Source organism: Maniola jurtina, chromosome 19 (assembly GCF_905333055.1).
Source record: "Maniola jurtina chromosome 19, ilManJurt1.1, whole genome shotgun sequence".
NCBI lineage: Eukaryota > Metazoa > Arthropoda > Insecta > Lepidoptera > Nymphalidae > Maniola > Maniola jurtina.
The window spans coordinates 72,778-86,104 of record NC_060047.1 but is presented as its reverse complement, the minus strand read 5'-3'; the positions used below and the strand labels follow the sequence as shown (position 1 = coordinate 86,104).

Sequence of the window (13,327 nt, the reverse complement as noted above, 5' to 3'; positions counted from 1 at the left end):
CTTTTTTGTCTCCGACCCTTTTTTATGACGCTGCCACAAAGCGCGACTTTTCCAGAATTTACGAAAAAAGAGATGGGCGCATGGAAAAGTAAGGGACGGATATAGCCCAAAATAGTATATAAGCGGACGATTTCGACGCCGCGACAGTCTAGTCTTGTCTTGTTTTTACAGTCTTCTCTTGTTTTACAGTCTAGTCTTGTCTTGTCTTGGTCAACAAATAGTCTCGATCAACAGCGAATAGTGAAACAGTGATCAGTATAGTACAGTGAACAGTGTGGTACAGTGAACAGTAAACCTTACAGTGAACAGTGAACCTTACAGTGAACAGTGAACCTTACAGTGAACAGTGAACCTTGTAGTGTTATTAGTGAAGTACAGTTTCACAAGGTTTATTACTGTAAGTACAGTAAACAGCTTAACACTGTAAATAAATTTAGTAACTGGCAGAAAATAGTTGAATTTCATTTCGCCTTCCAACCAATCCAGTGATAGCAAATGTACACAAGCGTACATTTAATGGTCCTTCGAACCGGATTTTGTTGGAAGAATTAAAAATCTGAAATTCGTCGTGATATTTGAAGACAGCAAAAATGCCAGTTACACGTCAACAAGTTAAAAGCCACAAGGCCCCTACAGAACAATTTCCTTCGACGTCAGAGGTAACAGCCGCTTTGGCTACCGAAACTAGGACGGAAACCGACACGGCCTATACAGCCACGGGAACTGTCAGAACGGAAGCAACAGAACAGACAGCGATTTACAGTACTTCCGCGACGTCAGCACCCTTTGCTGTGTCACCCTCCGCGACAGTTAAATCGAAGATTTCGGCCGCCACTCACTCGATTACGCCCTCCTTCGCACCGACTCTGCCCGTCGACGCGAAACAAATGAACCCTCCGACTACAGGGAGGATTCATACAGTCCAGCGTACTCGAGATACAGAGACCTCTACGGTAAAGAAGGGAACAGTTGACAAACCACAGGTACCTCGGGCCCCCAGTAAGAAGGGGGGAGAGGGACGATCGAACTACAGCAAGACGAAGGCTCACAAAATAGCAAAAGCAAAGGAAGAACTGCTGCGCCTTCAGGTGGAACTAGCTGCTGCGCGCCTCGCCGCCTTGGAGACAGAAGAAACAGATACAGAAACAGAGGATTTAGAAGACGATGGTGTCTCCGTCCACTCCAATACAGAAGTCAACAAACGAGTGGACAACTGGCTAGACAGACAACCAGCACGTCCCGTGCTAGCGATCACTGATGCACCTCACTACCATACAGAAGAATCAGTGGTCAAAGACGCGGAACAACAGAAGCTTCCAGAGGAACACCAAAAGTCTGCACATCAATCACCGGCGGGAGTGCAATCAGGTATAGCAGAGCTAGCTGAAGCTATCACAAACGCCGTGAAAGCGGCGCAGCGCCCCAAGTACATCGAACTGCCTTTCTTTGGTGGATCACATCAAGAGTGGCTACCATTCCGCGCCGCTTACTATGAAACTGAAAATATGTTCAGTACAGTGGAAAACATAAATCGTCTGCGACGAAACTTAAAGGGGAAAGCTAAAGAAGCAGTGGAAGGGCTTCTTATCACCAGCGCGCACCCTACGGAAATTATGAAGACCCTCGAGTCAAGATTCGGAAGACCGGAGTCAATTGCTATGACAGAGATGGAGACACTCCGTGGACTGCCGCGTCTCACTGAATCACCACGGGACATTTGCATATTCGCGACGAAGGTCTCTAACGTAGTGGCAACATTGAAGACACTAAGCTGCGTGAACTATATGTATAACCCTGAAGTTTCGAAGACACTCGTGGACAAACTTACACCTACGCTGCGCTACAGATTCTATGACTTCGCAGCAACACAGCCCAAGGAAGACCCAGATTTGTTGAAGCTGGAAAAATTCCTCAAGAGAGAAGCGGAGTTATGCGGACCATATGCGCTGCCTGAACAGGTGGCCTCACAGACATCAGCCACTCAACAGAAGAAACCACAGAAGGTCCACAACGTCGCAGAGAGGATGTACACAGCCAAGTGTCCCGTATGCGGAAAAGAGGGACACAATTCAACAGAATGTGAACAGTTCAAGAATTTGGATGAAAATGGAAGATGGGATACAGCCAAGTCCAAACGCCTATGCTTCCGATGTCTTCGATACAGAAATAAAACACACAGATGTCAAGCTAAAGTGTGTGGCATCAACAGCTGCAGGAATTACCACCACAAGATGCTGCACTACAACAAAACAGAAAAGAAAGAAGACAAGGAAGCTACAGAAGTAATCAATTCTGCGTGGACGATTAAAAAGAAGCAATCATTTTTGAAAATTATCCCAGTGCAAGTTGAAGGACCCAAAGGTACTATCAACACCTTCGCCTTGTTGGACGATGGGTCAACAGTGACCTTAATCGACAACAGCGTGGCCGAATGCATCGGAGCGCCAGGACCCGTCGATCCACTGAAGATAGAAACCCTAAATGATATGAAGACATCGGAGTCAACTTCGAGAAGGGTAACCATTAAATTGAGAGGTCTCAACGATTGTGAAGAGCAAATACAAGCGCGCACAGTAAAGAACCTACAAGTCTCGTCACAGCAGGTTTCAAGAGAAATGGTGGATAGATGTAAACATCTAGCAGATATCCGCGATTATCTCATATATGCAGATGTGAAGCCAAGATTGCTAATTGGTCAAGACAATTGGCATCTTCTGCTGACAACAGAAGTGAGAAGAGGAGACAAGAACCAACCGGTGGCCTCTCTCACGCCGCTAGGGTGGGTACTACATGGCAGTCAGACTCGCACCTTAGGACGCCGTATTGACTTCGTGTCACACGTCGCAGAAGAAATAGAAGATGACCTGGATAGCCTCGTCAAGCAATACTTTGAGATGGACGCACTCTGCATACAGCCAAAGAAACCAAAAACAGACCCCGAAGAACGCGCGCTACAGATCCTGGAGAAGACAACCAAAAGGACAGCAGAAGGAAGATACGAAACTGGTCTTCTCTGGCGTAAAGAAGATGTTACGCTTCCCGAGAATTATGAAAACTCATTGAAGCGGCTCTTTAACATCGAAAAGAAGATCGACCGAGACCCCAAGCTGAAACAGAAATATACAGATCAGATGGAAGCTCTTATCTCGAAAGGATATGCTGAACCGGCTCCAAAACAGAAGACAGCAGGCAAGACTTGGTACTTGCCACATTTCGCAGTGATCAACCCAATGAAGCCTGAGAAGCTAAGAGTTGTACACGACGCAGCAGCGAAGACGAAGGGAGTAGCTCTCAACGATATGCTACTCAAAGGACCTGATCTTCTACAGTCTCTACCAGGCGTCGTTATGCGGTTCCGACAGCACATGATTGCAGTTACAGCAGATATTAAGGAAATGTTCATGCAAGTGAAATTACGAACTGAGGACAGAGATGCACTTCGCTACCTATGGCGCGGGAATCGACGAGATGACCAACCTCCTGAAGAATATAGGATGACGTCATTAATCTTTGGTGCGTCAAGTTCTCCGTCTACAGCGATTTATGTAAAGAACTTGAACGCCAAACAGTATGAAGAAACTCACCCCGAAGCCACAACTGCCATTATACAGAAGCACTACGTTGATGATTACTTGGACAGTTTCAGAACTCTTGAAGACGCAGTGCGCATCGCGAAGAGCGTGCGTGAAGTGCACTCTAAGGCCAGTTTCGAATTGAAGCAGTGGAAGTCGAACTCTTCATACCTACTAGAAGCACTCGGTGAAAAGGAACAAGCAGAAGACAAGGAACTCTACAAATCTGAAGAGAAAACAGAACGAGTACTGGGCGTCATCTGGAAGCTCAACACAGACGAACTCACCTTCAACCTCAACTTAGCTCGTATCGCACCAACGCTCATTAACGGGAAGACACCTACAAAGAGAGAGGCGCTGAGAATTGTTATGTCGCTATTCGATCCACTCGGCTTCGCATCGCCTGTCACCATAAGGGCAAAACAGCTGCTGCAGGAAGTATGGCGAAGAGGTACGGCATGGGATGACGAGCTCGATGAAGACCTGGCCGCACAGTGGCAAGACTGGATGAGTCATCTAAAGAATCTCAGCAACATAACGATCCCAAGACGATATCTCCACTATAGCGACGCCACTTCAATACAACTACATGTCTTTACCGACGCCAGCGAAGCAGCTTATTCAGCGATTCTATTCTGGAGAACAGTAGCACCGAATGGTGAAATTGGTCTATCTCTCATTATGGCCAAAGCGAAGGTAGCGCCGTTGAAGTTGACATCCATTCCGAGATTGGAGCTCCAGGCTGCCGTCATGGGAACCAGACTCGCTGAAGCAGTGATCGCAGAACATGAAAGAAAACCAGACTGCAGGGTATTCTGGACTGACAGCAAAACAGTACTTACTTGGATACGGACTGGGTCGCGCTCATACAAACCTTACGTGGCGCATCGCCTTGCAGCTATTGAAGAGTCTTCTAAAGTCACCGAGTGGCGCTGGGTTCCAACAAAATTGAATGTGGCAGATGATGCTACGCGAGACGTTCCTACATCATTCAATAGGAACCACCGCTGGTACAAGGGACCCGACTTTCTCTACGAAACAGAAGCTCACTGGCCAACCGAAGTTTCCACCACAGAACAAGAAGAATCTTCTGGTGAAGAGAAGATAAATTATGTGACCGATAAAAGGAAAACGAAACTTGCAGAAGCACTACCCGATGTCTCTCGCTTTTCGAACTGGGACAGACTTCGATACGCAACAGCAAGAGTTCTACAGTTCACTCAACTCTGTAGAGCTACTAAACAGAGTGTCCACTACAGAAGGACACAGAAAAATACAGAAGCTGACCCAAGCTGGAGAAAAACAAATAAGCCGGTGACTAAACAGCAACCAACAGTAAAAAAAATAGTGACACCTAAGAGAAAAGAGTTTTTCCCAGTTTCCGCCGAAAACCTCAAAAGAGCAGAGGAGTTATTGATGCGTTCCTCACAAGAAGACTCCTTTACAGATGAGTTAGAAGATCTAAAAAACAACAAGCCAATCAACAAAGAGAGCCGTCTATATCAGCTTAGCGTCGAATACGTGAACAACGCAATCAGATTAAGAAGCCGTATTCGAGCGGCAGCAGACGTAGCAGAACACTTTAAGAGTTCCATGGTACTCAACGGCTATCATCCGATAGTTAAGCTCTGGGTGAAGGCCATACATCAGCAGCACCATCACGCAGGTGTCGAAGCGACAGTCAATGAATGCAGACAACAGTATTGGGTGTTACGCTTGCGACCTGCCACAAGGATGATAGTACGAAGTTGCTTATTTTGCAGGATGAAAACACAAAAACCAGCGTACCCGAGAACCGGAGACTTACCAGCGTGCCGCTTAGCTCACCATAAACGACCTTTTACATTTACCGGGGTCGACTATTTTGGGCCTCTCTCAGTGACCATTGGTCGAGCGAGACAGAAGAGATATGTGGTAATTTTCACATGTCTCACCACGAGAGCCATACATTTAGAGATTGCAGGCTCACTAAGCGCTGACTCAGCAGTGATGGCATTGAGGAGAATGATCGCGCGAAGGGGTTGCCCTACTGAAATTTGGTCAGATAATGGCACCAACCTGAAAGCAGCGGACAAGGAGCTGCGAAAGGCCATCAATGAGGCAACAGCAGAGGCAGCAGCAAGGAAATCTATCACCTGGCGCTATATTCCACCCGGAGCGCCTTTCATGGGCGGGGCCTGGGAACGAATGGTCCGCTCTGTAAAGACAGCGCTTGCAGCTACGCTACACGAACGCCATCCCACCGAAGAAGTGCTTTCCACTCTACTGGCCGAGGTGGAATATACAGTAACAGTCGTCCGCTGACACATGTTTCAGTCAGCGCAGAGGATCCAGAAGCACTGACACCCAATCATTTTCTGTTGGGTGGTTCAGGACGTGTACCTCAGCCAGGGACCTTTGACGAACGAGACGCTGTCTCTAGGTCCACTTGGCGAGCTGCGCAAAGGTTGGCTGACATATTCTGGGCACGCTGGGTGAAGGAGTACCTTCCTGAACTTCAACACCGGCGGGAGCCAAACGGACGAGGACCTGCGATACAAGTCAACGACCTCGTACAAATAGTTGACCCAAACCTGCCACGCAATGTATGGATACGAGGCAGAGTTACAGCTACATACCCGGGACCAGACAACGTCGTGCGTACAGTGGATATTCTGACCAAAGGTGGCGTACTACGGAGGCCAGTCAGGAAGCTGGTATTACTGCCCCTGTCAACAAACGACGACGTGCCCGCACCGACAGATGATGCGACGCAGTCGCACGGCGGGAGAATGTGCGGGACAGCCCGGAACAATAATAGTGCATAATAAGGTGCCGGACAGTTCGAGAAACTTGGGGAACAGAACTGCGTAAACCCCAATTTAAAAATAATAGATTATTGTCTTACCGAGAACGAAACAATAGGTTAAGGATCGAGAAAGCGTAAACACCTATTGTCTTCGACCCTTTTTTGTCTCCGACCCTTTTTTATGACGCTGCCACAAAGCGCAACTTTTCCAGAATTTACGAAAAAAGAGATGGGCGCATGGAAAAGTAAGGGACGGATATAGCCCAAAATAGTATATAAGCGGACGATTTCGACGCCGCGACAGTCTAGTCTTGTCTTGTTTTTACAGTCTTCTCTTGTTTTACAGTCTAGTCTTGTCTTGTCTTGGTCAACAAATAGTCTCGATCAACAGCGAATAGTGAAACAGTGATCAGTATAGTACAGTGAACAGTGTGGTACAGTGAACAGTAAACCTTACAGTGAACAGTGAACCTTACAGTGAACAGTGAACCTTACAGTGAACAGTGAACCTTGTAGTGTTATTAGTGAAGTACAGTTTCACAAGGTTTATTACTGTAAGTACAGTAAACAGCTTAACACTGTAAATAAATTTAGTAACTGGCAGAAAATAGTTGAATTTCATTTCGCCTTCCAACCAATCCAGTGATAGCAAATGTACACAAGCGTACATTTAATGGTCCTTCGAACCGGATTTTGTTGGAAGAATTAAAAATCTGAAATTCGTCGTGATATTTGAAGACAGCAAAAATGCCAGTTACACGTCAACAAGTTAAAAGCCACAAGGCCCCTACAGAACAATTTCCTTCGACGTCAGAGGTAACAGCCGCTTTGGCTACCGAAACTAGGACGGAAACCGACACGGCCTATACAGCCACGGGAACTGTCAGAACGGAAGCAACAGAACAGACAGCGATTTACAGTACTTCCGCGACGTCAGCACCCTTTGCTGTGTCACCCTCCGCGACAGTTAAATCGAAGATTTCGGCCGCCACTCACTCGATTACGCCCTCCTTCGCACCGACTCTGCCCGTCGACGCGAAACAAATGAACCCTCCGACTACAGGGAGGATTCATACAGTCCAGCGTACTCGAGATACAGAGACCTCTACGGTAAAGAAGGGAACAGTTGACAAACCACAGGTACCTCGGGCCCCCAGTAAGAAGGGGGGAGAGGGACGATCGAACTACAGCAAGACGAAGGCTCACAAAATAGCAAAAGCAAAGGAAGAACTGCTGCGCCTTCAGGTGGAACTAGCTGCTGCGCGCCTCGCCGCCTTGGAGACAGAAGAAACAGATACAGAAACAGAGGATTTAGAAGACGATGGTGTCTCCGTCCACTCCAATACAGAAGTCAACAAACGAGTGGACAACTGGCTAGACAGACAACCAGCACGTCCCGTGCTAGCGATCACTGATGCACCTCACTACCATACAGAAGAATCAGTGGTCAAAGACGCGGAACAACAGAAGCTTCCAGAGGAACACCAAAAGTCTGCACATCAATCACCGGCGGGAGTGCAATCAGGTATAGCAGAGCTAGCTGAAGCTATCACAAACGCCGTGAAAGCGGCGCAGCGCCCCAAGTACATCGAACTGCCTTTCTTTGGTGGATCACATCAAGAGTGGCTACCATTCCGCGCCGCTTACTATGAAACTGAAAATATGTTCAGTACAGTGGAAAACATAAATCGTCTGCGACGAAACTTAAAGGGGAAAGCTAAAGAAGCAGTGGAAGGGCTTCTTATCACCAGCGCGCACCCTACGGAAATTATGAAGACCCTCGAGTCAAGATTCGGAAGACCGGAGTCAATTGCTATGACAGAGATGGAGACACTCCGTGGACTGCCGCGTCTCACTGAATCACCACGGGACATTTGCATATTCGCGACGAAGGTCTCTAACGTAGTGGCAACATTGAAGACACTAAGCTGCGTGAACTATATGTATAACCCTGAAGTTTCGAAGACACTCGTGGACAAACTTACACCTACGCTGCGCTACAGATTCTATGACTTCGCAGCAACACAGCCCAAGGAAGACCCAGATTTGTTGAAGCTGGAAAAATTCCTCAAGAGAGAAGCGGAGTTATGCGGACCATATGCGCTGCCTGAACAGGTGGCCTCACAGACATCAGCCACTCAACAGAAGAAACCACAGAAGGTCCACAACGTCGCAGAGAGGATGTACACAGCCAAGTGTCCCGTATGCGGAAAAGAGGGACACAATTCAACAGAATGTGAACAGTTCAAGAATTTGGATGAAAATGGAAGATGGGATACAGCCAAGTCCAAACGCCTATGCTTCCGATGTCTTCGATACAGAAATAAAACACACAGATGTCAAGCTAAAGTGTGTGGCATCAACAGCTGCAGGAATTACCACCACAAGATGCTGCACTACAACAAAACAGAAAAGAAAGAAGACAAGGAAGCTACAGAAGTAATCAATTCTGCGTGGACGATTAAAAAGAAGCAATCATTTTTGAAAATTATCCCAGTGCAAGTTGAAGGACCCAAAGGTACTATCAACACCTTCGCCTTGTTGGACGATGGGTCAACAGTGACCTTAATCGACAACAGCGTGGCCGAATGCATCGGAGCGCCAGGACCCGTCGATCCACTGAAGATAGAAACCCTAAATGATATGAAGACATCGGAGTCAACTTCGAGAAGGGTAACCATTAAATTGAGAGGTCTCAACGATTGTGAAGAGCAAATACAAGCGCGCACAGTAAAGAACCTACAAGTCTCGTCACAGCAGGTTTCAAGAGAAATGGTGGATAGATGTAAACATCTAGCAGATATCCGCGATTATCTCATATATGCAGATGTGAAGCCAAGATTGCTAATTGGTCAAGACAATTGGCATCTTCTGCTGACAACAGAAGTGAGAAGAGGAGACAAGAACCAACCGGTGGCCTCTCTCACGCCGCTAGGGTGGGTACTACATGGCAGTCAGACTCGCACCTTAGGACGCCGTATTGACTTCGTGTCACACGTCGCAGAAGAAATAGAAGATGACCTGGATAGCCTCGTCAAGCAATACTTTGAGATGGACGCACTCTGCATACAGCCAAAGAAACCAAAAACAGACCCCGAAGAACGCGCGCTACAGATCCTGGAGAAGACAACCAAAAGGACAGCAGAAGGAAGATACGAAACTGGTCTTCTCTGGCGTAAAGAAGATGTTACGCTTCCCGAGAATTATGAAAACTCATTGAAGCGGCTCTTTAACATCGAAAAGAAGATCGACCGAGACCCCAAGCTGAAACAGAAATATACAGATCAGATGGAAGCTCTTATCTCGAAAGGATATGCTGAACCGGCTCCAAAACAGAAGACAGCAGGCAAGACTTGGTACTTGCCACATTTCGCAGTGATCAACCCAATGAAGCCTGAGAAGCTAAGAGTTGTACACGACGCAGCAGCGAAGACGAAGGGAGTAGCTCTCAACGATATGCTACTCAAAGGACCTGATCTTCTACAGTCTCTACCAGGCGTCGTTATGCGGTTCCGACAGCACATGATTGCAGTTACAGCAGATATTAAGGAAATGTTCATGCAAGTGAAATTACGAACTGAGGACAGAGATGCACTTCGCTACCTATGGCGCGGGAATCGACGAGATGACCAACCTCCTGAAGAATATAGGATGACGTCATTAATCTTTGGTGCGTCAAGTTCTCCGTCTACAGCGATTTATGTAAAGAACTTGAACGCCAAACAGTATGAAGAAACTCACCCCGAAGCCACAACTGCCATTATACAGAAGCACTACGTTGATGATTACTTGGACAGTTTCAGAACTCTTGAAGACGCAGTGCGCATCGCGAAGAGCGTGCGTGAAGTGCACTCTAAGGCCAGTTTCGAATTGAAGCAGTGGAAGTCGAACTCTTCATACCTACTAGAAGCACTCGGTGAAAAGGAACAAGCAGAAGACAAGGAACTCTACAAATCTGAAGAGAAAACAGAACGAGTACTGGGCGTCATCTGGAAGCTCAACACAGACGAACTCACCTTCAACCTCAACTTAGCTCGTATCGCACCAACGCTCATTAACGGGAAGACACCTACAAAGAGAGAGGCGCTGAGAATTGTTATGTCGCTATTCGATCCACTCGGCTTCGCATCGCCTGTCACCATAAGGGCAAAACAGCTGCTGCAGGAAGTATGGCGAAGAGGTACGGCATGGGATGACGAGCTCGATGAAGACCTGGCCGCACAGTGGCAAGACTGGATGAGTCATCTAAAGAATCTCAGCAACATAACGATCCCAAGACGATATCTCCACTATAGCGACGCCACTTCAATACAACTACATGTCTTTACCGACGCCAGCGAAGCAGCTTATTCAGCGATTCTATTCTGGAGAACAGTAGCACCGAATGGTGAAATTGGTCTATCTCTCATTATGGCCAAAGCGAAGGTAGCGCCGTTGAAGTTGACATCCATTCCGAGATTGGAGCTCCAGGCTGCCGTCATGGGAACCAGACTCGCTGAAGCAGTGATCGCAGAACATGAAAGAAAACCAGACTGCAGGGTATTCTGGACTGACAGCAAAACAGTACTTACTTGGATACGGACTGGGTCGCGCTCATACAAACCTTACGTGGCGCATCGCCTTGCAGCTATTGAAGAGTCTTCTAAAGTCACCGAGTGGCGCTGGGTTCCAACAAAATTGAATGTGGCAGATGATGCTACGCGAGACGTTCCTACATCATTCAATAGGAACCACCGCTGGTACAAGGGACCCGACTTTCTCTACGAAACAGAAGCTCACTGGCCAACCGAAGTTTCCACCACAGAACAAGAAGAATCTTCTGGTGAAGAGAAGATAAATTATGTGACCGATAAAAGGAAAACGAAACTTGCAGAAGCACTACCCGATGTCTCTCGCTTTTCGAACTGGGACAGACTTCGATACGCAACAGCAAGAGTTCTACAGTTCACTCAACTCTGTAGAGCTACTAAACAGAGTGTCCACTACAGAAGGACACAGAAAAATACAGAAGCTGACCCAAGCTGGAGAAAAACAAATAAGCCGGTGACTAAACAGCAACCAACAGTAAAAAAAATAGTGACACCTAAGAGAAAAGAGTTTTTCCCAGTTTCCGCCGAAAACCTCAAAAGAGCAGAGGAGTTATTGATGCGTTCCTCACAAGAAGACTCCTTTACAGATGAGTTAGAAGATCTAAAAAACAACAAGCCAATCAACAAAGAGAGCCGTCTATATCAGCTTAGCGTCGAATACGTGAACAACGCAATCAGATTAAGAAGCCGTATTCGAGCGGCAGCAGACGTAGCAGAACACTTTAAGAGTTCCATGGTACTCGACGGCTATCATCCGATAGTTAAGCTCTGGGTGAAGGCCATACATCAGCAGCACCATCACGCAGGTGTCGAAGCGACAGTCAATGAATGCAGACAACAGTATTGGGTGTTACGCTTGCGACCTGCCACAAGGATGATAGTACGAAGTTGCTTATTTTGCAGGATGAAAACACAAAAACCAGCGTACCCGAGAACCGGAGACTTACCAGCGTGCCGCTTAGCTCACCATAAACGACCTTTTACATTTACCGGGGTCGACTATTTTGGGCCTCTCTCAGTGACCATTGGTCGAGCGAGACAGAAGAGATATGTGGTAATTTTCACATGTCTCACCACGAGAGCCATACATTTAGAGATTGCAGGCTCACTAAGCGCTGACTCAGCAGTGATGGCATTGAGGAGAATGATCGCGCGAAGGGGTTGCCCTACTGAAATTTGGTCAGATAATGGCACCAACCTGAAAGCAGCGGACAAGGAGCTGCGAAAGGCCATCAATGAGGCAACAGCAGAGGCAGCAGCAAGGAAATCTATCACCTGGCGCTATATTCCACCCGGAGCGCCTTTCATGGGCGGGGCCTGGGAACGAATGGTCCGCTCTGTAAAGACAGCGCTTGCAGCTACGCTACACGAACGCCATCCCACCGAAGAAGTGCTTTCCACTCTACTGGCCGAGGTGGAATATACAGTTAACAGTCGTCCGCTGACACATGTTTCAGTCAGCGCAGAGGATCCAGAAGCACTGACACCCAATCATTTTCTGTTGGGTGGTTCAGGACGTGTACCTCAGCCAGGGACCTTTGACGAACGAGACGCTGTCTCTAGGTCCACTTGGCGAGCTGCGCAAAGGTTGGCTGACATATTCTGGGCACGCTGGGTGAAGGAGTACCTTCCTGAACTTCAACACCGGCGGGAGCCAAACGGACGAGGACCTGCGATACAAGTCAACGACCTCGTACAAATAGTTGACCCAAACCTGCCACGCAATGTATGGATACGAGGCAGAGTTACAGCTACATACCCGGGACCAGACAACGTCGTGCGTACAGTGGATATTCTGACCAAAGGTGGCGTACTACGGAGGCCAGTCAGGAAGCTGGTATTACTGCCCCTGTCAACAAACGACGACGTGCCCGCACCGACAGATGATGCGACGCAGTCGCACGGCGGGAGAATGTGCGGGACAGCCCGGAACAATAATAGTGCATAATAAGGTGCCGGACAGTTCGAGAAACTTGGGGAACAGAACTGCGTAAACCCCAATTTAAAAATAATAGATTATTGTCTTACCGAGAACGAAACAATAGGTTAAGGATCGAGAAAGCGTAAACACCTATTGTCTTCGACCCTTTTTTGTCTCCGACCCTTTTTTATGACGCTGCCACAAAGCGCGACTTTTCCAGAATTTACGAAAAAAGAGATGGGCGCATGGAAAAGTAAGGGACGGATATAGCCCAAAATAGTATATAAGCGGACGATTTCGACGCCGCGACAGTCTAGTCTTGTCTTGTTTTTACAGTCTTCTCTTGTTTTACAGTCTAGTCTTGTCTTGTCTTGGTCAACAAATAGTCTCGATCAACAGCGAATAGTGAAACAGTGATCAGTATAGTACAGTGAACAGTGTGGTACAGTGAACAGTA

The 13,327-nt window shown here is 47.4% G+C and overlaps 1 protein-coding gene and 1 pseudogene across 1 annotated transcript; both read left to right on the top strand.

Annotated features, from left to right (window-relative positions):
* Positions 1–590: 590 nt before the first annotated feature.
* LOC123875283 lies at positions 591–6,513 on the top strand (annotated as a pseudogene).
* Positions 6,514–7,107: 594 nt separating this feature from the next.
* On the top strand, positions 7,108–13,043 carry LOC123875282. The gene has a single exon (XM_045921030.1). The coding sequence runs from the start codon at positions 7,108–7,110 to the stop codon at positions 12,895–12,897; it is 5,790 nt and encodes a 1,929-aa protein (XP_045776986.1). The 3' UTR covers positions 12,898–13,043.
* Positions 13,044–13,327: the final 284 nt, after the last annotated feature.